The 22,872-nt window shown below is 47.7% G+C and overlaps 1 protein-coding gene across 2 annotated transcripts in view; it reads right to left on the reverse strand.

Moving 5' to 3' along the window:
- Nucleotides 1–600: 600 nt before the first annotated feature.
- The window catches only part of MIA3 (MIA SH3 domain ER export factor 3), an 80,918-nt gene continuing 58,646 nt past the window's right edge, over nt 601–22,872 (reverse strand). Inside the window, exons 15-29 of one of the 2 annotated variants that reach the window (XM_077282230.1) lie at nt 22,259–22,367; nt 21,982–22,037; nt 21,698–21,788; nt 21,229–21,367; nt 20,905–21,006; nt 20,627–20,687; nt 20,194–20,229; nt 17,691–17,758; nt 17,344–17,441; nt 16,965–17,093; nt 8,090–8,155; nt 5,260–5,336; nt 5,086–5,157; nt 2,861–3,005; nt 601–2,094 (exon numbers count right to left, since the gene is read on the reverse strand). In XM_077282230.1, coding sequence (XP_077138345.1) covers nt 1,142–2,094; nt 2,861–3,005; nt 5,086–5,157; nt 5,260–5,336; nt 8,090–8,155; nt 16,965–17,093; nt 17,344–17,441; nt 17,691–17,758; nt 20,194–20,229; nt 20,627–20,687; nt 20,905–21,006; nt 21,229–21,367; nt 21,698–21,788; nt 21,982–22,037; nt 22,259–22,367 — 2,202 coding nt within the window. In that variant the 3' untranslated portion in view covers nt 601–1,141. The remainder of the gene's footprint in view (nt 2,095–2,860; nt 3,006–5,085; nt 5,158–5,259; nt 5,337–8,089; nt 8,156–16,964; nt 17,094–17,343; nt 17,442–17,690; nt 17,759–20,193; nt 20,230–20,626; nt 20,688–20,904; nt 21,007–21,228; nt 21,368–21,697; nt 21,789–21,981; nt 22,038–22,258; nt 22,368–22,872) is intronic. The other variant, XM_077282229.1, reaches the window with a different exon arrangement.

Below are 22,872 nucleotides of genomic sequence, written 5' to 3' on the forward strand. Positions count from 1 at the left end.
GCACAAGTTGCAGATTCTCTGGGGATCCGCAGCGTTTTTTGCAGTGCAGAAACGCTGCAGATCCGCAATTGATTTACAGTACAATGTAAATCAATGAGAAAAAAAAAGATGCTGTGCACACTTTGCGGAAAATCCACTGCGGAAACGCTGCGGTTTAAAAGAAGTAGCATGTCACTTCTTTATTGTGAATCTGCAGCGTTTTTGTACCCATTCCATTATAGAAAACCGCAGGGGTAAAAAACGCAGCAAATCCGCAAGAAAACCGCAGCAAAAACGCACAAAAAATGCTGCGGAACCACACAAAAAACGCGACAAATCCGCAGGTGCGTTTTCTGCCAGGAGAGGCAGAATCCGCACCAGAAATTCCTAAGCCTAATCCGCAACGTGTGCACATAGCCTAAAACAGACTTCCGGTAGAAGTCCGTGTTCGGTACAAACCCCAAACTTTTAAGTTAAGGTTCGCACATCTCTACCAGCGTGTTCTGCTTCACTCTCCAACACACATTGATTGAAGACATTTATTTATCTAGAAGATGAAATTGGTTCTCAAGGAAGAGAAGTAATCTAGTAACTAAATAAAAGAAAAAAAAGACGACAAAGTTCTTTTCAATTCTTTATTATTTTCCATCTTACTGAGTTAGGGGTTTCTGGTTTGCAGCACCCGATGTTAAAAACAATGATTTCTTCTATGTAAACCGGTGGTGTATAATAATATTATAATTAAGCTAGCGAGTGTGGAAAAGCAATCAGAATAATGATATTCTTATAAAATGTATTTCCACAGGAAATGTTTTCAAAGATTTTAGACATTCATTATTTTCCACACACAATGGTTACATACGATACATTAAATAAAAAAAAAAACAGAAAAAAAAAACCACGTGGATCCCGGTATTGCACATTCTGAAAAACTTGATGAAGAATTGCGGCTTCAGAAGGATATGACAAAAAAAAAATAAAATAAAATTGGGTGCAAAATTATGTAACTATTAAAAATCCTAAAAAGATTGTATAGAATAAAATATTTATTGCAAATATAAGACACGTGAAATTATAAATCAGACATTTATGTAAACCGGTAATGCTTGAACCGTTTTGAGCCACAGATTTTGTCCTATTAGTCTACACTTGAATTTTTTTTTTAGGATTTTTGACCTTGAGAAAGTTCATGATCTGTCTGAAACGGCTGACTGTGTCCTGCTCGCTGCTCAAGTAATGAAGGCCCAGCGGGGACTCCAGGGTGCGATCCTGGGGGAAAGTCTCTTATGCCTGTGGGAAGAGGACCGAATGGTGGGAAGTCTCTGGCTCCTGGTGGAGGCCCTGCCAGAAATTCTCTAGAACCAGGTGGTGGGACTCCTGGTATGAACTCTCTTGATCCTAGTGGAGGCATTACTGGTTGGAAGTCCCTAGATCTTGGAGGTGGGAGGCCTGGTGGTATATCCCTTGCTCCTGGTGCAAAATCTCTCAAACCGGGAGGGATCGAAACTAGTGGGAAGTCCCGAGCTCCTGGAGGTGGAAGACCAGGTGGGAAATCCCGAGCTCCTGGAGGAGGCGGCCCTGGTGGGAAGTCTCGAGCTCCTGGAGGAGGCGGCCCTGGTGGGAAGTCGCGAGCTCCTGGAGGAGGCGGCCCTGGTGGGAAGTCCCGAGCTCCTGGAGGAGGCGGCCCTGGTGGGAAGTCCCGAGCTCCTGGAGGAGGCGGCCCTGGTGGGAAGTCCCGAGCTCCTGGAGGAGGCGGCCCTGGTGGGAAGTCCCGAGCTCCTGGAGGAGGCGGCCCTGGTGGGAAGTCCCGAGCTCCTGGAGGAGGCGGCCCTGGTGGGAAGTCCCGAGCTCCTGGAGGAGGCGGCCCTGGTGGGAAGTCCCGAGCTCCTGGAGGAGGCGGCCCTGGTGGGAAATCTCTCATACCAGGAGGCGGTAGTCCTGGTGGGAAGTCTCTAACTCCCGGAGGTGGTACTGGATAATCTCTAGGACCATGCATAGGAACAGAACCTGGAGGGAACGGCCCTCGGATTAGACCCCTTGGATCTGGAGGCATTACACCAGGAGGCATCATAGGCCTTGGAGGAAAGTCTCTAACGCCTGGTGGGAGACCATGCACTGAAAAAAAAAAAAAAAAGACGATGAAGACAAAACTGAATGCTTTGTAACAAACCCTCAGCTGTGTGAGCATGACTAGGTGGTCCTACTTGCCAACACACAAGTGAGATGTTCATTTCAGGTTCACGTTGGGAGGTGGGTGAAAAAAACCCATCTCCCTTGTTATACGGCGGGTGGCTGTTCAGGACAATAGGGAAGGCTGGGTCCGAGCTTAGCCTTAACTGCTGCATACACAGTGTTACATGACATTTTGCCACCACTAGGGGGAGCTCACTGCGTACAGTTCATACACAAATCAACATTAAACGGGGAGTATACGCAGAGTTGAAAGTTATCCCCTATCCATAGGACCCCCAGTGATCCGGATAGCAAGGGTTTGCAAAGCCCCATTTGACCTCTGCTCTATCATGGTCTATGAATTTCTACGGCAGTAAACAATGAACGGAACAGAGATCGAGCTTGTCCACCGTCACTCTATGCAAGATGGGTCTGCAGACCTCCCGTCTCGGTATTGCAGGGGAATCCAATGGATGGACCCTGTGGGATCAGAAAGTTTCCCCTATCCTACATATAGGAGGCAACCTTTGATTCTGGCAACACCCCTTTAAACCCAAAGTACAATGAGCTCCCCCTAGTGGTGGCTGCAGGCATCAAGAATGATCCTTTTATGTCTAGGCAAGGGATTTTATATCAGTCCAGAATATTGGCCCTATGGCGGAGGACGTGTATGTGCCCGCATCATCACAACATAAAATAATGGTCCTACTTGGTGGTAAAGATCGAGGACCGAAGGCACCACGGGGTGGCACTGGGCCGATCAATCGACCAGGAGGCATGGTGGGAGCAGCAGCAGACGAGTTCATCACCGGAGTGCCGGGAAATGATGGCGGACCCTTGGCCACTGGCATTACCTGCAGACAGAGAAGAAAGTCAGCGTTTCTAGGCGATGGTAATGGAGGGAATGTCAGGATGAAGAGCGCCCCCTAATCCACGGGTATAATTCAAACACAGAACATACGACAAATCACTCATATAGAGGGGCCGAAAATTTAAAGGCAATGGACCCCCAATTTACTGAAGCACTGTCATGTGCCTTAAAGGGGTGGAACTGTAAGGACTAGCCATGTATGGAGACCATCATTGCATGTGGCAAACACTTTCAGCCCTATATGGTATGTGCACGGCGCCACCCGCAGGTGTCAGCTCCATATTACAGCTGTCACTGTCCTGCAGTGATTCGTCATCCCGGCCACTGAGCTCCTAAGGCTTCGCCAGTGACAATACGATGCCGGTCGGTAGAAGCCAGCTCATATTTCATAAAAAAAGAAACTATTAAAACAGTACACTGGGTAAAGAAAAAAAAATGTTGCTCTCTAAACAACCCCTTCACTAATAGGGAGAAAAGAACATAAGGGTCTTAGGCTTCACGATTCGAAATGGAAGGTGTCAGAATTTATTACACGTTCACATGCTGACATTTTTTTCAATCGAGAACCTTTAAAGGGGTGTGTTTGAATTATACGGGAAAATCGAAAAGATCCTCCCCTGCCACCTGAAGAACCTCGCGCCTCCACACATCACCATAAACCCTCAGCACAGAGGAGTGTAAAGAGCAGAAGGGAATGAGAGAGAGGAGATTGTTACCATGTCCCAGGTACTTCTGTCAGCTCCCTCCCCCCTCTCGCAGCAGCGCGGAGCACAATATTCGCAGCTTCTATTAACCAAAATCCACAATACGTTTTGTGCCATTTAGGCTATGTGCACACGTAAGAAGGGTCTCTGCGGGTTCTCCCGCAGCAGATAGGGTAATAGAACAGACATGTCCGTGTCATTAATGCTCTGACACACGGCTGCATAATTGCATCAATCTAAGACCCTGGAAGAGGACAAAAGCAAAACCTGCATATAATTGTGTCTATTTAGCAAATGCAGTGGTGGTTTAGAGAGCCGAGCAGAGCCTAGATGTCCCTAGCAACAGAGCTATTTAAATGGGTGGAGAAGCAGGACTCGCAGGCTTTCTCTATCAGAGGGTGGGGAAAGCAGGACTCACAGGCTTTCTGTATGAGTGGGAGGGGGAAGCAGGACTCACAGGCTTTTTCAACCAGAAGGTGGGGTAAGCAGGACTCACAGGCTTTTTCTCTGAGTGCGAGGGGGTATGCAGGACTCTCAGGCTCTCTCTCTGAGTGAGTGGGGAAAGCAGGACTCACAGGCTTTCTCCGAGTAGGAAGGGGGAAAGCAGGACTCTCAGGCTTTCTCTGAGTGCGAGGGGGTATGCAGGACTCTCAGGCTCTCTCTCTGAGTGGGTGGGGAAAGCAGGACTCACAGGCTTTCTCCGAGTAGGAGGGGGGAAAGCAGGACTCTCAGGCTTTCTCTGAGTGCGAGGGGGTATGCAGGACTCTCAGGCTCTCTCTCTGAGTGGGTGGGGAAAGCAGGACTCTCAGGCTTTCTACATGAGTGGGAGGGGGAAGCAGGACTCACACACTTTTTCTATGAGTGGTTGGAGGGGAATGAGGACTCACGTTTACTCTAGGAGTGGGCGTGGGGAAGCAGGTCTTATAGGCTGTTTCTAGAAGTGGGCAAAGGGAACAGGACTCACATGCTCTCTTTAGGGGTGGTTGGGGAAAGCAGGACTCACAGGCTTTCTCTAAGAGTAGGCAAGGGTAACACAAATCTTGACAACAGATTTTATTTTATAGGTGTCAATCTTATTTAACAACAAGGCCACGGGTAAGCAGTATTGGTTAAAATTTTGGCATGGCCCCAAGAATTTATTTTTCCTTTACATGTGGAGGCCACCAAACCGATGAGGAGAGATGTTAAATAAAAGCTGGAGAGCAGGTTATAAAGCAGGTGAAAGTAGCCTGTGTACTCCTTGCAGAGGGATCCCACACATGCCAGGTTACAAGCAATGTTATATTCACCGCAAGGTTACACTGACCACCAGAAGTAGTAGGTGAACCCCAACTCCATGCACGGCTGCAAAATACTTACCTGAATGGGTTCCTCAGACTGGGAGGAACTAGTGGGCAAACTGGGCACCTCAGACTCATTAGATGGGTTTGGCTTTTTGTTTTACAAGAAGAAATAATTTAGAAAGAAGAACAGATGCACAAAGGAAATTATTAAAAGTAAAAGAGAAAAAAGGGATGTGCCCCAAATACTCACCATTCCATCCATACCCATAGTGGGCGACGATGTTCTGGGACCACTGTGTAAAACTGCACTGGAGTGACCAAGATCCACTGGGGAATGGAAAAGACATTACTCAGTAAGATATATTACTGTACATAGGAGGCAGTATTATAGTAGTTATATTATTGTAGATAGGGAGCAGTGTTATAGTAGTTATATTATTGTAGATAGGGGGCAGTATTATAGTGGTTATATTCTTGTACATAGGGGCAGTAGTATAGTAGTTATATTCTTGTACATAGGAGCAGTATTATAGTAGTTATATTCTTGTACATTGGGGCAGTATTATAGTAGTTATATTCTTGTACATAGGAGCAGTATTATAGTAGTTATATTCTTGTACATAGGAGTAGTATTATAGTAGTTCTATTCCTGTACATAGGGGGCAGTATTATAGTAGTTATATTCTTGTACATAGGGGGCAGTATTATAGTAGTTATATTCTTGTACATAGGGGCAGTAGTATAGTAGTTATATTCTTGTACATAGGGGCAGTATTATAGTAGTTATAGTCTTGTACATAGGAGCAGTATTATAGTAGTTATATTCTTGTGCATAGGGGCAGTGTTATAGTAGTTATATTCTTGTACATAGGAGCAGTATTATAGTAGTTATATTCTTGTACATAGGGGCAGTATTATAGTAGTTATATTCTTGTACATAGGAGCAGTATTATAGTAGTTATATTCTTTTACATAGGGGGAGTATTATAGTAGTTATATTCCTGTACATAGGAGGCAGTATTATAGTAGTTATATTCCTGTACATAGGAGCATTATTATAGTAGTTATATTCTAGTACATAGGAGCAGTATTATAGTAGTTATATTCTTGTACATAGGGGGAGTATTATAGTAGTTATATTCTTGTACATAGGGGCAGTATTATAGTAGTTATATTCTTGTACATAGGGGCAGTATTATAGTAGTTATATTCTTGTACATAGGAGCAGTATTATAGTAGTTATATTCTTGTACATAGGGGGAGTATTATAGTAGTTATATTCTTTTACATAGGGGGAGCATTATAGTAGTTATATTCCTGTACATAGGAGCATTATTATAGTAGTTATATTCTTGTACATAGGAGCAGTATTGTAGTTATATTCTTGTACATAGAGGGCAGTATTATAGTAGTTATATTCATGTACATAGGGGCAGTATTATAGTAGTTCTATTCTTGTACATAGGAGCAGTATTATCTATATATATGAGGCATCGTGATTACTCGCTAATCCCGCCCCCTGCACAGTAGCTCCGCCCCCCACCACATCCACACACATAATACCGCCCCCCACCACATTACCACATAATCCCGCCCCCAACACTATCACCACATGTAATCCCGCCCCCCACCACATTACCACACGTAATCCCACCCCCCCAACACATCACCACACAATCTCGCGCCCCCACCCCATTACCACACATAATCCCGCCCCCAACACTATCACCACACATAATTCCGGCCCCCACCACATTACCACACATAATCCCGCCCCCCACCACATTACCACACATAATCCCGCCCCCCCCACATTACCACACATAATCCCGCCCCCCCCCACATTACCACATAATCCCGCCCCCCCCACATTACCACACATAATCCCGCCCCCCACCACATCTCCACACATAATCCCGCCCCCCCACCACATCACCACACATAATCCCGCCCCCCCACCACATCACCACACATAAGCCCGCCCCCCACCACATTACCACACATAAGCCCGCCCCCACCACATCACCACACATAATCCCGCCCCCCCACCACATTACCACACATAATCCCGCCACCACCACATATAATCCCCCCCACCACATTACCACACATAATCCCGCCCCCACCACATTACCACACATAATCCCGCCCCACCACAGTACCACACATAATCCCGCCCCCACCACATTACCACACATAATTCAGCCCCCCACATTACCACACGAGGCTCCGTCCCCACACATTACCACACGTTAATTTACCACCTGCGTAAGCGCTATTGAATGTTGTCATTATTTACTTTAGTTTAATCACCAGCAGCGTTAATTAGATAGCAATGAGCGTGCCGAGCGTTAGCTGGCTGGAAACACCTAGTAGTAGTTATATTCTTGTACATAGGGGCAGTATTATAGTAGTTATATTCTTGTACACAGGGGCAGTATTATAGTAGTTATATTCTTGTACATAGAGGGCAGTATTATAGTAGTTATATTCTTGTACATAGGAGCAGTATTATAGTAGTTATATTCTTGTACATAGGAGCAGTATTATAGTAGTTATATTTTTGTACATAGGGGGCAGTATTATAGTAGTTATATTCTTGTACATAGGGGCAGTATTATAGTAGTTATATTCTTGTATATAGGAGCAGTGTTATAGTAGTTATATTCTTGTACATAGGGGCAGTATTATAGTAGTTATATCCTTGTACATAGGGGCAGTATTATAGTAGTTATATTCTTGTATATAGGAGCAGTGTTATAGTAGTTATATTCTTGTACATAGGAGCAGTATTATAGAAGTTATATTCCTGTACATAGGAGCAGTATTATAGTAGTTATATTCTTGTATATAGGGGCAGTATTATAGTAGTTATATTCTTGTACATAGGAGCAGTATTATAGTAGTTATATTCTTGTATATAGGGGCAGTATTATAGTAGTTATATTCTTGTACATAGGAGCAGTATTATAGTAGTTATATTCTTGTACATAGGGGGCAGTATTATAGTAGTTATATTCTTGTATATAGGGAGAAATAATATATTAGTTTCTTGCCACTTTGTAACTACGGTAACTTACCAGGTGCAGAAGTTCTTCCAGATACTTCCAGATGAGGTCGTCTGGGTCCAGAAGTGTCAGCGCCACCTTTGCAGAGTGGACATAAGATGATATTACACCGCTGCTTTCTATTATAAGCACAGGACGCAGACAGGGGTTATAATTGTTGTTGGAGAATGAAAGCTGAGCACGTTATTCACTATTATGGACTCTCCAGTAAAATGTTCAATCTTTGTAAGTAAATTTCTACCTTTACTATTCTGTCTTTTAATGGACCAAAATAGAAGTTAAAATATAAAAAAAAAAAAATCAAAGAACAAAAATGAAAAAGGAGATTTTTGTTTACTTACCGTAAAATCTTTTTCTCCGAGCCACTCATTGGGGGACACAGGACCATAGGGTGTATGCTTGCTGCCAGTAGGAGGACACTAAGTAGACAGAAAAATTAACTCCTCCTCTGCAGTATACACCCCTTCACTGGATACAATTTCAACCAGTTCGGTAGTAAAGCAGTAGGAGCATGAACAAAGACAACTATGTCAAAACCAAAGAAGTAACAACAAGCCAAAAACAGGCTAACAGGGTGGGTGCTGTGTCCCCCAATGAGTGGCTCGGAGAAAAAGATTTTACGGTAAGTAAACAAAAATCTCCTTTTCTCCTACGCCTCATTGGGGGACACAGGACCATGGGACGTACAAAAGCAGTCCCTGGGTGGGGAGCAATATGCTAATACCCCATGTACCACTGGCTTACGGCTTAAGGAACTGCCGCTTGCAGAATGCGCCTGCCAAGGGCGGCGTCTGCAGAAGAAATAGAATGAATGTGGTAATGCTTGGTAAAAGTGTGCAAACTGGACCACGTCGCAGCCTTGCAGACCTGCTGTGCCGACGCCTGATGCCAAATGGCCCACGAGGCGCCCACCGACCGAGTAGAATGAGCCTTGATCCCAGCTGGGATAGGCACACCCTTGACACGATAGGATTCTTGAATGGCTGACCGAATCCATTTTGCCAGAGTGGCTTTTGAAGCAGGAGAACCCCTTCTGGGCCCCTCTGGAAGTACGAACAGGACGTCTGACGTACGAAAGGGAGCCGTCCTCGAGACGTACCGACGAAGAGCTCTCACCACATCAAGAGTGTGTAGAGCCTTCTCGATGCGATGGACAGGTGTCGGGCAGAACGAAGGCAAAACAATCTCCTCATTGAGGTGGAAAGAGGAGACGACCTTGGGCAAAAAGGTGGGAGAGGTCCTCAATACCGCCTTGTCCGGATGAAAAATTAGAAAGGGAGGGCGGCAGGAGAGCGCAGCCAACTCCGAGACCCGTCTGATGGACGTGACGGCTACCAGGAAGACTACCTTCCAAGAAAGGAAGGTTAAGGAAACGTCCTGCAGCGGTTCGAAGGGAGCCTCCTGAAGTGCTCCGAGAACTAAGTTGAGATCCCACGGATCTAAGGGTGACTTGTAGGGAGGCGCCACACGGGAGACTCCCTGGAAAAAAGTTTTCACCGGCAACCTATTGGCAATCTTCCGCTGGAAAAGAACTGACAATGCCGAAACCTGACCCTTTAGGGAGCTAAGGGCAAGTCCCGACTCTAGTCCGGACTGAAGAAACTCCAGTATGGAAGGAACAGAAAATACTAGAGGAGATCGTCCCTGTGCCTCGCACCATGAGAAAAAAATTCGCCAGGTACGGTGATAACTACGCATGGAAACAGGTTTCCTAGCTCTGATCATGGTGGAGGACACCCTGGGAGAGAAACCCGCCTGGCCTAGAATCCAGGACTCAACAGCCAGGCCGTCAAAGACAGGGCCCTTGAGTTCTGATGGTAAATTGGGCCCTGTGAAAGAAGATCCGCGCGATCTGGAAGACGCCAAGGGACGTCGGTTACCAGCTGAACCATTTCGGCGTACCATGCCCGACGCGGCCAGTCTGGCGCGACGAGAATCACTGGTACCCCCTCTGTCCTGATCTTTTTGATGACCCTCGGTAGTAGGGGAAGAGGAGGAAAAATGTACGGGAGTCGGAATTGGCGCCAAGGCAGAACCAGGGCGTCTACTCCGAGGGCCCGTGGGTCGAGGGACCGAGCAAGGAACTGAGGAACCTTGTTGTTCATCCTGGAAGCCATGAGATCCACATCCGGGGTCCCCCAGCGATGGCAAATCTGCTGGAAGACCTCCGGGTGGAGGGACCACTCTCCGGAGGCGATGCCCTGGCGGCTGAGGAAGTCCGCTGCCCAATTTTCCACACCTGGAATGTGGATCGCCGAGATGGTCGAATGGTTCGACTCCGCCCAATGGAGGATGTGAGACACCTCGAGCATGGCCGTCCTGCTGCGGGTTCCGCCCTGACGGTTGATATACGCCACGGCCGTGGCGTTGTCGGACTGGATTCTGACTGGATGACCTGCCAGAAGACGGTGAAACTGGTACAATGCTAGCCTGATAGCTCGAATCTCGAGGATATTGATGGCAAGGCGAGACTCTTGAGCGGACCACCGCCCCTGGGCTGTGTGATGGTTGAAGACCGCTCCCCAGCCTATGAGACTGGCATCGGTGGTCACCACCAGCCACCGTACTGGGAGAAAGGACCTTCCCTGAGTTAGGGAGGACTTCAGCGTCCACCACCTTAGGGTCTTCCTGACCCGAGGGGACAGGATGAATCGGCGATCGAGGGAGGACGGGTTGCCGTCCCAAGCCGACAATAGTGCATGTTGCAGGGGACGGAGGTGAAACTGCGCAAATGGGACCGCTTCCATGGCCGCTACCATCTGCCCGAGAACTCGCATGCTGGCGCGAATGGAGTGGGATACTGGGCGAGAAAGACGCTGGGCTCCCTGCTGCAAGGCCAAAACCTTGACTTGAGGGAGTATGACCAGACCGCGGGAAGTGTCTAGTATCATCCCCAGGAAGGAGATTTGTTGAGCCGGAATTGGAGAAGATTTTTTGAAATTTATCTTCCATCCCAGACGAGAAAGAGTATCCACCGTGAGAACGACGGACTCTTCGCACGCCAGGTAGGAAGGACTCTTTATCAGTAGGTCGTCCAAGTACGGAATTACCACCACTCCCCTGGAATGAAGAATGGCCATGGCAGCCGCCATGACCTTCGTAAAAACTCTGGGGGCGGTGGCGAGACCGAAGGGCAGGGCCACAAATTGGAAGTGTTCCCCGCAAAAGGCGAAGCGAAGGAACTGCTGATGCGGAGGGAAAATCAGTATATGCAGGTAGGCATCCTTGATGTCTATGGATGCCAGGAATTCTCCGTTTTCCATAGACGCGACCACAGAACGGAGGGATTCCATCCTGAAGTGTCTGATTTTTATGAATCTGTTTAGTAGCTTCAAGTCTAGGATCGGACGAAGTGATCCGTCCTTCTTTGGGACCACGAACAGATTCGAATAGAAACCCTTGAATCTTTGTTCTAGGGGGACCGGAATGATGACTCCGTCCCTTTGTAGTGCCCGTATTGCCTGGAGAAACGCTGTGGCCTTTGACCTTTGAGGGCAAGATTGGAAGAAGCGTGTAGGGGGGAGGGAGGAAAATTCTATTTTGTATCCGGTGGACACCAGATCTCTGACCCACTCGTCGGAAACGACTGAGAGCCAGGTTTGATGGAACAAAAGTAGACGTCCGCCTACTTTGTCGGAGTCCACCGGATGGTGCAAGGAGTCATTGGGCGGAGGATCCCTGGGATGCGGATCCCTTAGATCCGGGAGGTTTAGGCCTGGGTCTCCAGTTACGATTAGGTCTGTAAGAGACCTGGGTGCCTCGGCCACCGCGCAAACTTCGTCCTGATGCGGGGGTAGGAGATGAGGAAGACCAGTTGGTATTGGGCCGAAACGGCCGAAATGGAGGTTGCTGCTGGTACCGAAAGGGCCGGGTAGGCTTTTGCTGGGGGAGAAATTTACTTTTCCCTCCTGTAGCATCCGAGATCATTTGGTCCAATCTTTCTCCAAATAACCGACCAGCCTGGTAAGGCAGGGCTGTTAGAGAGCGTTTAGAAGCCGAATCTGCTCGCCAATCCCTGAGCCACAGGGCTCTCCTGATGGAGATTGCATTGGCGGCTGCCTGTGCAGCGCAATTAGCTGCGTCCATAGAGGCGTTGACTATGAAGTCTCCGGCCTGCGCTATCTGGTTAACCAGGATGCTGGCTTCTGGAGGTAAATCACTGGTTTGGATGTTAGAGGAAAGAGTCTCAGTCCAAGAGACCATAGCCTTAGCCACCCAGGAGGCGGCGAAGGATGGAAAGAGAGACGCTCCTGTGGCCTCAAAGGCGGAACGAGCCAGATAATCAATCTGGCGATCGGAGGGATTCTTAACGGAAGAACCGTCCGAAAGAGACAGGATGGTCTTGGACGCGAGGTGTGACACAGCAGGGTAGACTGCAGCCAGTCTTTGACTAATTCCCGAGAAAAAGGGTATTTGGCCTCGATGGACTTTTGTCCTATGAAACGTTTATCTGGGCGATCCCTATGTTTTTGTACAATGTCTTTAAAGTGAGGGTGAGTGACAAAAACCTTTTTAACACGTTTAGTTCTTTTGAAAGATACCACGTGTTCGGGTTCCGATACGGCATCCTCAGTCACCTTCAGGGTCTGGTTTACCGCCTCAATGAGAGAGTCGAGAGACTCCTGGGAGGAGGGGGGGTCCTGAACGTAGGAAATGTCGGACTCATATTCAGAGTCGTTCGAGTTTGGGGAAGGGGACCTGGAAGCGGAGCTTGCAGGTACTGAAGGGCCTGCTAGCTCATGGTCAGGGGATGAAACGTGAACACGTTTTTTCGAGCCCCGGGTAGAAAGTGACCGGATACGCCCCCTGCTGGTAGACGAATCCATACCGTCGTCTGAATCCTCCATGGTCCGACCTGGAGGGGGGCCCCGGAGGGAATCAATTGCCCTAGCTAGGGAAGCCACAGATCGTGACAGAGAGGTTGCCCACTCAGGGGGGCTAGGCTCTACCGGGTCGACGGGAGCGGCGTCGGCGACGGTACCGGCGTCGGCAAGGGGCGGCTGCACAGAGGGTGAGACGCAGTCTACACACAAAGGGCTAGTGTGGGCTCGGGGCAGGGCCGCATTGCAAGTGGCACATACAGTGAAAAACACTGTGTGCTTCTTGTTACCCTTTTTTGTCTCCTTGGATTGAGACATAGTGCCTTGGGGACAGAGCGGGCAGTATGCGCAGAGAAGGGGTTAAGCTTTCTTGAAGCAGCTTACCCACGGTCCTTTCTGTGTCCCCAGAGAGAGATTGGCGGTTCTTTTCCAGGAATTCTCCTTGGAGCGCTGCAGAAGCGTGGTCTCCGTACAGAGAGAGAGAGAGAGAATATGGCCCCCGAGATTTGGAGAGCGCTTCTCGTCCCAGACGAGAAGCGCCGGTGTAGGGGGCGGAGCTACGGCCGTGGGAGGAGATTTTTCCCCTGCGGCCTACTCCGGCTGAAGAAGCCGGGGACTAAATTTTAGGGCCTGCCGACGATGTGCGGCGGCGGCCGCGACGTAGCGCCGCCGAGCACCACCGACCCCCGGTCGGCGGTGCCTCTCCCTGGGGACCCGGACCGCAACGCTACCGCTAAGGAGGAGCAGGGGGGGGTCCCCTGAAGGTACTTACAGCCGCCTTGTCCCGGTTCTCACAGGCCTGCGGACGCTTCTGTGAGGATGTGCACTCAATCCATGCACCCTGGATGGGGATGGAGAGGCCCCTGATGCATCGCTGCAGTAGCAGAGGGGGCTGCGGCACAACATCCCCTCCGGACTGCATTCTTCTCCAAATTACATTGCTGTAATGCAGGGTCCTGGAGGGGATTGGGGGAAAGCGGGACCGTATAGGAACCGTTGCCCTGGCGCAAACTTTTCGTGCGCCATACGTCGCAGGAGAGGGACGGGGAGGTATACTCGCCGTGCTCGCCTGTTGTTGGTTCGGGGGAGAGCGGACCCTATGAAAAAAGGACCCGTCGCCCCCTTCACTCCGTTAAATAAAAAATTAAAAATTTACATAAAATTTAAAAAATCAAAATAAATAAAGTTGGGGTCTGAAAAAAAGACCCAAGTGCCTCCTAAGACACTAAGCAAGAACTGGTTGAAATTGTATCCAGTGAAGGGGTGTATACTGCAGAGGAGGAGTTAATCTTTCTGTCTACTTAGTGTCCTCCTAGTGGCAGCAGCATACACCCATGGTCCTGTGTCCCCCAATGAGGCGTAGGAGAAATTGGTCGCGGCAGGAAGGTTAATATTGTAAGAGATGTGAACGCTTGAGATCTCAAGCTGTAGAACTACGACTGATTGGTTTCATGAACGTGACTTCACGAGAGCCGGGAAGATTTGACCTTTCGATGAACTAAACCAGTGACTGAAGGATTATAAGCAATTTAGGACAAAGGTTCAGCTCCGCATTTGCTGATATCTCCCCCTGGGTTTCTCTTCTGCCAGACAACTTGATTCAGAATGAACACGACCACATCATTATTCATCAAGCTTTCTGGGTGAGATCATGAAGGAAAATCAAACAAATGCAAACACAGAGGAAGCCAAGATATGTCCGATGTCTCATCCCCCTCCCCAGTAAGATCATTGCTGCAAGACTATGTGGTCATCATAGGGTTAATGGGACCAAAATCTAATGAAAAATCCCTCTGCAAAAATGTACAGATACTATGCTAGATATACACACATATATATCATATAGCATCACACATATTCTTTATTATACCCCAGAGCTGCACTCACTATTCTGCTGGTGCAGTCACTGTGTACATACATTACATTACTGATCCTGAGTTACATCATGTATTCTACCCCAGAGCTGCACTCACTATTCTGCTGGTGCAGTCACTGTGTACATACATTACATTACTGATCCTGAGTTACCTCCTGTATTATACCCCAGAGCTGCACTCACTATTCTGCTGGTGCAGTCACTGTGTACATACATTACATTACTGATCCTGAGTTACATCCTGTATTATACTCCAGAGCTGCAATCACTATTCTGCTGGTGCAGTCACTGTGTACATACATTACATTCCTGATCCTGAGTTACATCCTGTATTATACTCCAGAGCTGCACTCACTATTCTGCTGGTACAGTCACTGTGTACATACATTACATTACTGATCCTGAGTTACATCATGTATTCTACCCCAGAGCTGCACTCACTATTCTGCTGGTGCAGTCACTGTGTACATACATTACATTACTGATCCTGAGTTACCTCCTGTATTATACCCCAGAGCTGCACTCACTATTCGGCTGGTGCAGTCACTGTGTACATACATTACATTACTGATCCTGAGTTACCTCCTGTATTATACCCCAGAGCTGCACTCACTATTCTGCTGGTGCAGTCAGTGTGTACATATATTACTGATCCTGAGTTACCTCCTGTATTATACCCCAGAGCTGCACTCACTATTCTGCTGGTGCAGTCACTGTGTACATACATTACATTACTGATCCTGAGTTACATCCTGTATTATACTCCAGAGCTGCAATCACTATTCTGCTGGTGCAGTCACTGTGTACATACATTACATTCCTGATCCTGAGTTACATCCTGTATTATACTCCAGAGCTGCACTCACTATTCTGCTGGTGCAGTCACTGTGTACATATATTACATTACTGATCCTGAGTTACATCTTGTATTATACCCCAGAGCTGCACTCACTATTCTGCTGGTGCAGTCACTGTGTACATACATTACATTACTGATCCTGAGTTACATCCTGTATTCTACCCCAGAGCTGCACTCACTATTCTGCTGGTGCAGTCACTGTGTACATACATTACATTACTGATCCTGATTTACCTCCTGTATTATACCCCAGAGCTGCACTCACTATTCTGCTGGTGCAGTCACTGTGTACATACATTACATTACTGATCCTGAGTTACATCCTGTATTATACCCCAGAGCTGCACTGACTATTCTGCTGGTGCAGTCACTATGTACATACATTACTGATCCGGAGTTACCTCCTGTATTATAACCCAGAGCTGCACTCACTATTCTGCTGGTGCAGTCACTGTGTACATACATTACATTACTGATCCTGAGTTACATCCTGTGTTATACCCCAGAGCTGCACTCACTCTTCTGCTGGTGCAGTCACTGTGTACATACATTACATTACTGATCCTGAGTTACCTCCTGTATTATACCCCAGAGCTGTGCTCACTATTCTGCTGGTGCAGTCACTGTGTACATACATTACTGATACTGAGTTACATCCTGTACTATACCCCAGAGCTGCACTCACTCTTCTGCTGGTGCAGTCACTGTGTACATACATTACATTACTGATCCTGAGTTACCTCCTGTATTATACCCCAGAGCTGTGCTCACTATTCTGCTGGTGCAGTCACTGTGTACATACATTACATTACTGATCCTGAGTTACATCCTGTATTATACCCCAGAGCTGCACTTACTATTCTGCTGGTGCAGTCACTGTGTACATATATTACATTACTGATCCTGAGTTACATCCTGTATTATACTCCAGAGCTGCACTTACTATTCTGCTGGTGCAGTCACTGTGTACATACATTACATTACTGATCCTGAGTTACATCCTGTATTATACTCCAGAGCTGCACTTACTATTCTGCTGGTGCAGTCACTGTGTACATACATTACTGATCCTGAGTTACATCCTGTATTATACCCCAGAGCTGCACTCACTATTCTGCTGGTGCAGTCACTGTGTACATACATTACTGATCCTGAGTTACCTCCTGTATTATACCCCAGAGCTGCACTCACTATTCTGCTGGTGCAGTCTCTGTGTACACCTGGACAGAGATACCATATTGTCCATCACAGATTATGGAGAGTCTTCTTGTGCATAGCGTCGTTTGTCGCCTAGAATATTCTGTACGGATCCGTGTCATACAGGGCACTGACCTTTCAGGTCCTCTGATCGGCTGAGGTTGGCTGACGCGGACCGTACAGACCCGTCCATCATTATCGGAGGGGACGGGGCTCCTCCACTTACAGGTGAAGGCCCGAAAGATCCATCTCTGCTCAGATTACCTGTCAGCGAAATGGGGAAAAGTGAAACAGAGAATTGGGACAAATATTTAAAACGTTGAATATGGAGTGAAATATTGAAAAATACTTTGTGGACAGTAAAAACAAAAACCAGGTTCAATTCAAGTAATGGGACTGCTGGAGTAAAATGTGTCCGACTGTTTAAGACCCGGAGGGCAGAAATGTGCTGGTGGCGAGGGACTGTACATTTCTGGCAGAATTGAGGCCAATAATCTAGGAGCCCGGTTCGTACCTCTCCTCGGTGGAGGCTGGTGATCGGGCCGTCCTGGGGTTGGCTTTACTATGGACGGTCTCTGCAGAGCTGCGATCTTTTGGTTCACTTCAATCAACCTGTAATGGAATAAGGATAGACAAGTTTAGGAAGATTTCCGCCTCAATCATAACAAATATCCACAGATCTCCTCCTGGTCAGACGTTGCGAGGAGTCTCAGGTTTTCTTCCTCCGTCTTTTCCCTTGACCCACACAGCAGAAGATATACAGACTTCTCCTTTCAGAACTCGCAGTCCGACCGTCCGTACCGACAGATTCTGACCCCAGAGAACATTGATGTGTAGATTAGTGTTTGGGGATCCACTCACTTTTGCCTTAAATTTGCACATTCCCGTTTCTCTTCAGCCAAGGTCCTCTCTGCCGTCCGGGCGGTGAGCTGGTGACAAAGGAGAGATTATCCGATGAAGCTTAGAAAATATTAAGTTTTGTGACGTCTCCTCACTTGCTCATGCGACATCACTATGGACAATTGGTTTTCAGCTTTGTCTAAATGGATCTCCAATTGATTTTCAGCATGTAAAGAGAAAGTGCTCATCTGCCCTCAGGGGTTAATAGAGGGGCGTCCTCTGTCCAGGACCCTCATCTTATGGTCAGCGGTTATAAAAGCCCCTCGCTCTATGGAGGTCCCGTCCTGTCTTGCATTACAGAGAACCCAATAATGTGAATGGGCCCTGTGTAATACCCAATTTGTCCTGTGGGGGGTGCAGCAGCGAAACTGAACCCTTACTGCCAGGTTTCCTCATAGATTACAGATGATCACTGGGGATCTCAATAGGACGACACTTTGTGATCAGCTTATAATATAGGGACCATTTTTTAATAAGAAGGGATTTCAAACCCCCTAAAAAAGTAATGAAAAGGTGATTCCAGCGGATGTAGCCTACAATCCATCACACTTTTGTGCCATTACTAATTTATCCACAGTTATATATTGTTTTTAAACAGGATCTGTAATATTTTCACAATACAAAGTGAATACAATACTAAATAAATAATAGAGCTGATGAGACAGGCATACTTACTATGAATGGCTATATTATGTTTTTCGAAAGTTTAATCCCGCCTGGCTGACAGATCCTTGCTGTCCCTCCACCATGTTGCTGAATCCTCACCCACGTAAGCTGACAGCTCCTCAGTGTACCTCCTCCCTGCTGCTGAATCTCCACCCACCTAAGCTGACTCACTGCTCCTCAGTGTACCTCCTCCGTGCTGCTGAATCCACACCCACCTAAGCTGAGTCACTGCTCCTCAGTGAACGTCCTCCCTGCTGCTGAATCTCCACCCACCTAAGCTGACTGACAGGTCCTCAGTGTTCCTCCTCCCTGCTGCTGAATCGGCACCCACCTAAGCTGACTCACTGCTCCTCAGTGTACCTCCTCCGTGCTGCTGAATCCACACCCACCTAAGCTGAGTCACTGCTCCTCAGTGAACGTCCTCCCTGCTGCTGAATCTCCACCCACCTAAGCTGACTGACAGGTCCTCAGTGTTCCTCCTCCCTGCTGCTGAATCGGCACCCACCTAAGCTGACTCACTGCTCTTCAGTGTACCTCCTCCGTGCTGCTGAATCTGCACCCACCTAAGCTGACTGACAGCTCCTCAGTGTACCTCCTCCCTGCTGCTTAATCTCCACAGACCTAATTTGACTGACAGATCCTCAGTGTACCTCTTGCCTGTTGCTGTATCTCCACCAACCTAATTTGACTGACTGGTAATCAGTGTACCTCCTCCCTGCTGCTGAATCCTCACCCACCTAAGTAGACTCACTGCTCCTCAGTGCATGTCCTCCCTGCTGCTGAATCTCCACCCACCTAAGCTGACTCACTGCTCCTCAGTGTACCTCCTCCCTGCTACTGAATCTCCACCCACCTAAGTTGACTCATTGCTCCTCAGTGTACCTCCTCCCTGCTGCTGAATATGCACCCAACTATGCTGACTGACAGGTCCTCATGCACGTCCTCCATGCTGCTGAATCTCCACCCACGTAAGCTAACTTATAGGTCCTCAGTGCACGTCCTCACCGCTGCTGAATCTCCAGCCACATGAGCTAACTCACTGCTCCGCAGTGTACCTTCTCCCTGCGGCTGAATATGCACCCACCTAAGCTGACTGACAGCTCCTCAGTGTACCTCTCCTCCCTGCTGCTTAATCTCCACTGACCTAATTTGACTGACAGCTCCTCAGTGTTCCTCCTCCCTACTGCTGATGAATATGCACCCACCTAAGCTGACTGACAGCTCCTCAGTGTTCCTCCTCCCTACTGCTGATGAATATGCACCCACCTAAGCTGACAGCTCCTCAGTGTACCTCCTCCCTGCTGCTGAATATGCACCCACCTAAGCTGATTGAAAGCTCTGCAGTGTTCCTCCTCCCTACTGCTGAATCCCCACCCACCTAAGCTGACTGACAGCTCCTCAATGTACCTCTTCCCTGCTGCTGAATCTGCACCCACCTAATTTGACTGGTCCTCAGTGTATCTCCTCTATGCTGGTCAGTACAAGCTGCAGCTGTATGGCTGTTTTGGAGGAGACTGAATACATTTGGACTCATAAGCTCTCTCATGCTTTAGCTAGACTCCTGAAATGTTCATTTTTATATTAAAATTATAACATTCTCTCATGGATAAGTACACCGGTTCAATCAGGTCTAAGGGGTCCTATTCAGCAATGTGGAATCTGGCGACGGCTTCAATTGAAGGGAAAGACTCTCCTACAGTTAATCACGCCAAGTCCTAGATAGGCGAGGAGCGCGGACATCCCTGGTAGTGAAGTTTGCAGACAGTGCCGTATAATAAGGAACGTCTCTCATACTCACCCAGTTCTCATGAGCCTTTTTTTCATGGCTTGCAATCTTAAAATTAAAAAGGAAAAAAAAACAAATAAAAAAAACCAAACTAACAACAACAACTTACACTTACTCCCTCTTCAATACCAAGCTGAGGGGCACACAGCGTTTCGGATCAATATGTAGCCGACCATATACGTCGGGCAGATCTGCTAACAATCTACTGTGTGCATAGAGTGTAAGCTCCTATGGCAAGGACCTGTCTCCTTATGTCTCAGTCTGTTCTCTACGGTTTTGTTTTTTGTTTTTAATTTTATTTCCTGACTGTAAAGCCAAATGTAAGTACAGATTATCCTCCATATGATCGGACTCATCCTAATGTCACGCCTGTACAGAGGCCGGGGGGAAGTGTATGGCGGCTGTACCATAAATATAAGGTGAGTGACCTGATGGGTAATGTTACCTGATTCTTAAAGGATCGCTCCGTTTTTTGCAGCTCCTCCTCCATTTCTTGAATACGCTGCCTGTGTGCACGAAAGAAGGCAAGTTATAAAAGGAGAGATTTGAAGACATGCAAGATCGCCGGCAGCGCCAAACTCCACCAAGCTCAGTCACAATCCCAGATAACCAACATAAACCATTGGGACAATGTTCTGGGACAAACATCTGGACTAATGTGATACTGAGTGCGGCTGGACAGCAGGAGCAGCGCTCCATCAGGGGCGAGGTGGACGTACGTACTTGTAGATTTTCACTTCTTCGCTAGCTACGATGGCTTTCTCGTCAGCGGCGGATAACTTCTGCTCTTTTTCTTGCCTCTCGTACTCCTCCTGGGTGAGTTTTCTGTAAGGGATTATAAGACAAGAACAGATGCCAGGATTTAAGGTGTCCACGAAAAAGGTCATTTCATCCTCTAAAGACAAGGTCATGCCACCATTGTACCCTGGGGACACCCACAGATCCCGAGAATAAGGCGGCTGTTGCTCTGATGTAGTGCTGTGCCCCTTCTAATTATTCCTACTCCAGAAATCTCCCAATCCCAGGTCCGGTAATGGCGCCACTCACTTCTGCAGCGCCATCTCCTTCTGCTGGTAAAGCTCGGTGAGAATCTCCACTTTCTGGCGCAGAGTTTTGCACTCGTTGTCCAGTTGGGTCTTGTCGGACTGCAGGGAGCCGGTGTCATGCTGAAGTTGCTTAATTTCCTCTGCAGACGAGAGAGAAGGGAACATTTCTACTAGGAATATAGTGAGGAAACGGACGAAAGTCTCATGTGGAAAGACGCTGAACATAAAACCTTGTACGCTAAACTGAGCACATTCTTGATAAGACGCAGAGATGTGCGGACGGTAACATGTTGCCATATAGTGTATTAGTCAGGAATAGAGTCAGCCCCAGCATGTGCTAGTGACGGCTGCCTCACAGGTGACCACAGGACGGAAATCTTCTGGGGTCCCCAGACCCCCCAACACACCTCATATCTGAGGCCTCGGCCCTTGGTGACTACTTTACATCAATTTCTACTTTCCCATCTCACCTTCCAGATCGTGTCGTGAGGAGATCTCATCCGTCAGTTTTCGCTGATACAGATCTTTCTCCTCCTCGATAATTGATAGCGTGGTTTTTACCTAAGACAGAGAAAACACAAATGTCAGTGGTCAGAGGAGATAGTGCCAGCTCATGAGCACAGGGCAGGATCTACTCATGCCTGCCTTCTCCTATGCAGCCCTCGTACAGACCCTAGGTCTATCACACGTCTTATCTTTCTATCTGTGAGTTGGATTCATCACCACATAAATAACCAGAGCACAGCAGCCTCACCCGCGACACGTCCATCATCTGCTTTATTTGCATCTTCATCTTTTCCTTGCGTTTCTCTGGAAGAAAAAAAGAAGAAAATCCTGAGCTTACTCCAGCCATAAGAAACAGAGAACATGTACATACCATCTATAACTAGATACACCCATCAGCCATATTATTCCCGCCATCTGCTGCACATTGTGTAGCTCCCCTGTGTCCCGGCTCATGTCCCTCACTGCAGCCCTCGGCATTTCATGGCCGATCGGTGTATTACATGTTATATCTGCAGTATTATTACCTGGGATTTCTCCGTTTTCCAGCTCCCCGTCCACCGCCGGCTGCCAGCTGCTGTCATCTCCGGTGTCCTCCTCCAGCTGCTTCAGCTGCACGATGCAGTTAGTCAGGACCTAAGGATATAAGGGGAGACCTAAGAATCCAGTATTGGGGCAGCGAGACTTTCTACGGAAACAGAACTTCATTTTTAACCTTAAAAAGTCACAGGGTGTTAGTCAATATACACTCCCCTGATGGAGCCTTACTAGTAAGGTGGGAACGTGTAGGGAGGGATTCTTGTTTTTGGGGTCATCGATTAGTTCCACACACGAGTATTGCCCTCGTCAAGGCGAAAGTCACACATGGAGCACGACATGGGTCTTCTCCTTGTCCCTTGCTTCATCTGATGCCCATGAGACGCTACGGACCACCACGTCCTTCAGTTTGGCTCGGGTGAGATCTTTGCCTCATTGGTCATTGATATACACTCCGCTTCCTCCAAATTTTGTGACCTGGTGAGTGAGGAGCCATCGCACGGCTTCGGGCAGCTCTGCCTTTATATGGTTGGTTTTACTTCTAGTTTACTGGATAACACACTGTGATTTTTTTAAGGTTAAAAATGAAAAGTTCTGTTTTAGT

Source organism: Ranitomeya variabilis, chromosome 2 (genome assembly GCF_051348905.1).
Source record: "Ranitomeya variabilis isolate aRanVar5 chromosome 2, aRanVar5.hap1, whole genome shotgun sequence".
Lineage (NCBI taxonomy): Eukaryota > Metazoa > Chordata > Amphibia > Anura > Dendrobatidae > Ranitomeya > Ranitomeya variabilis.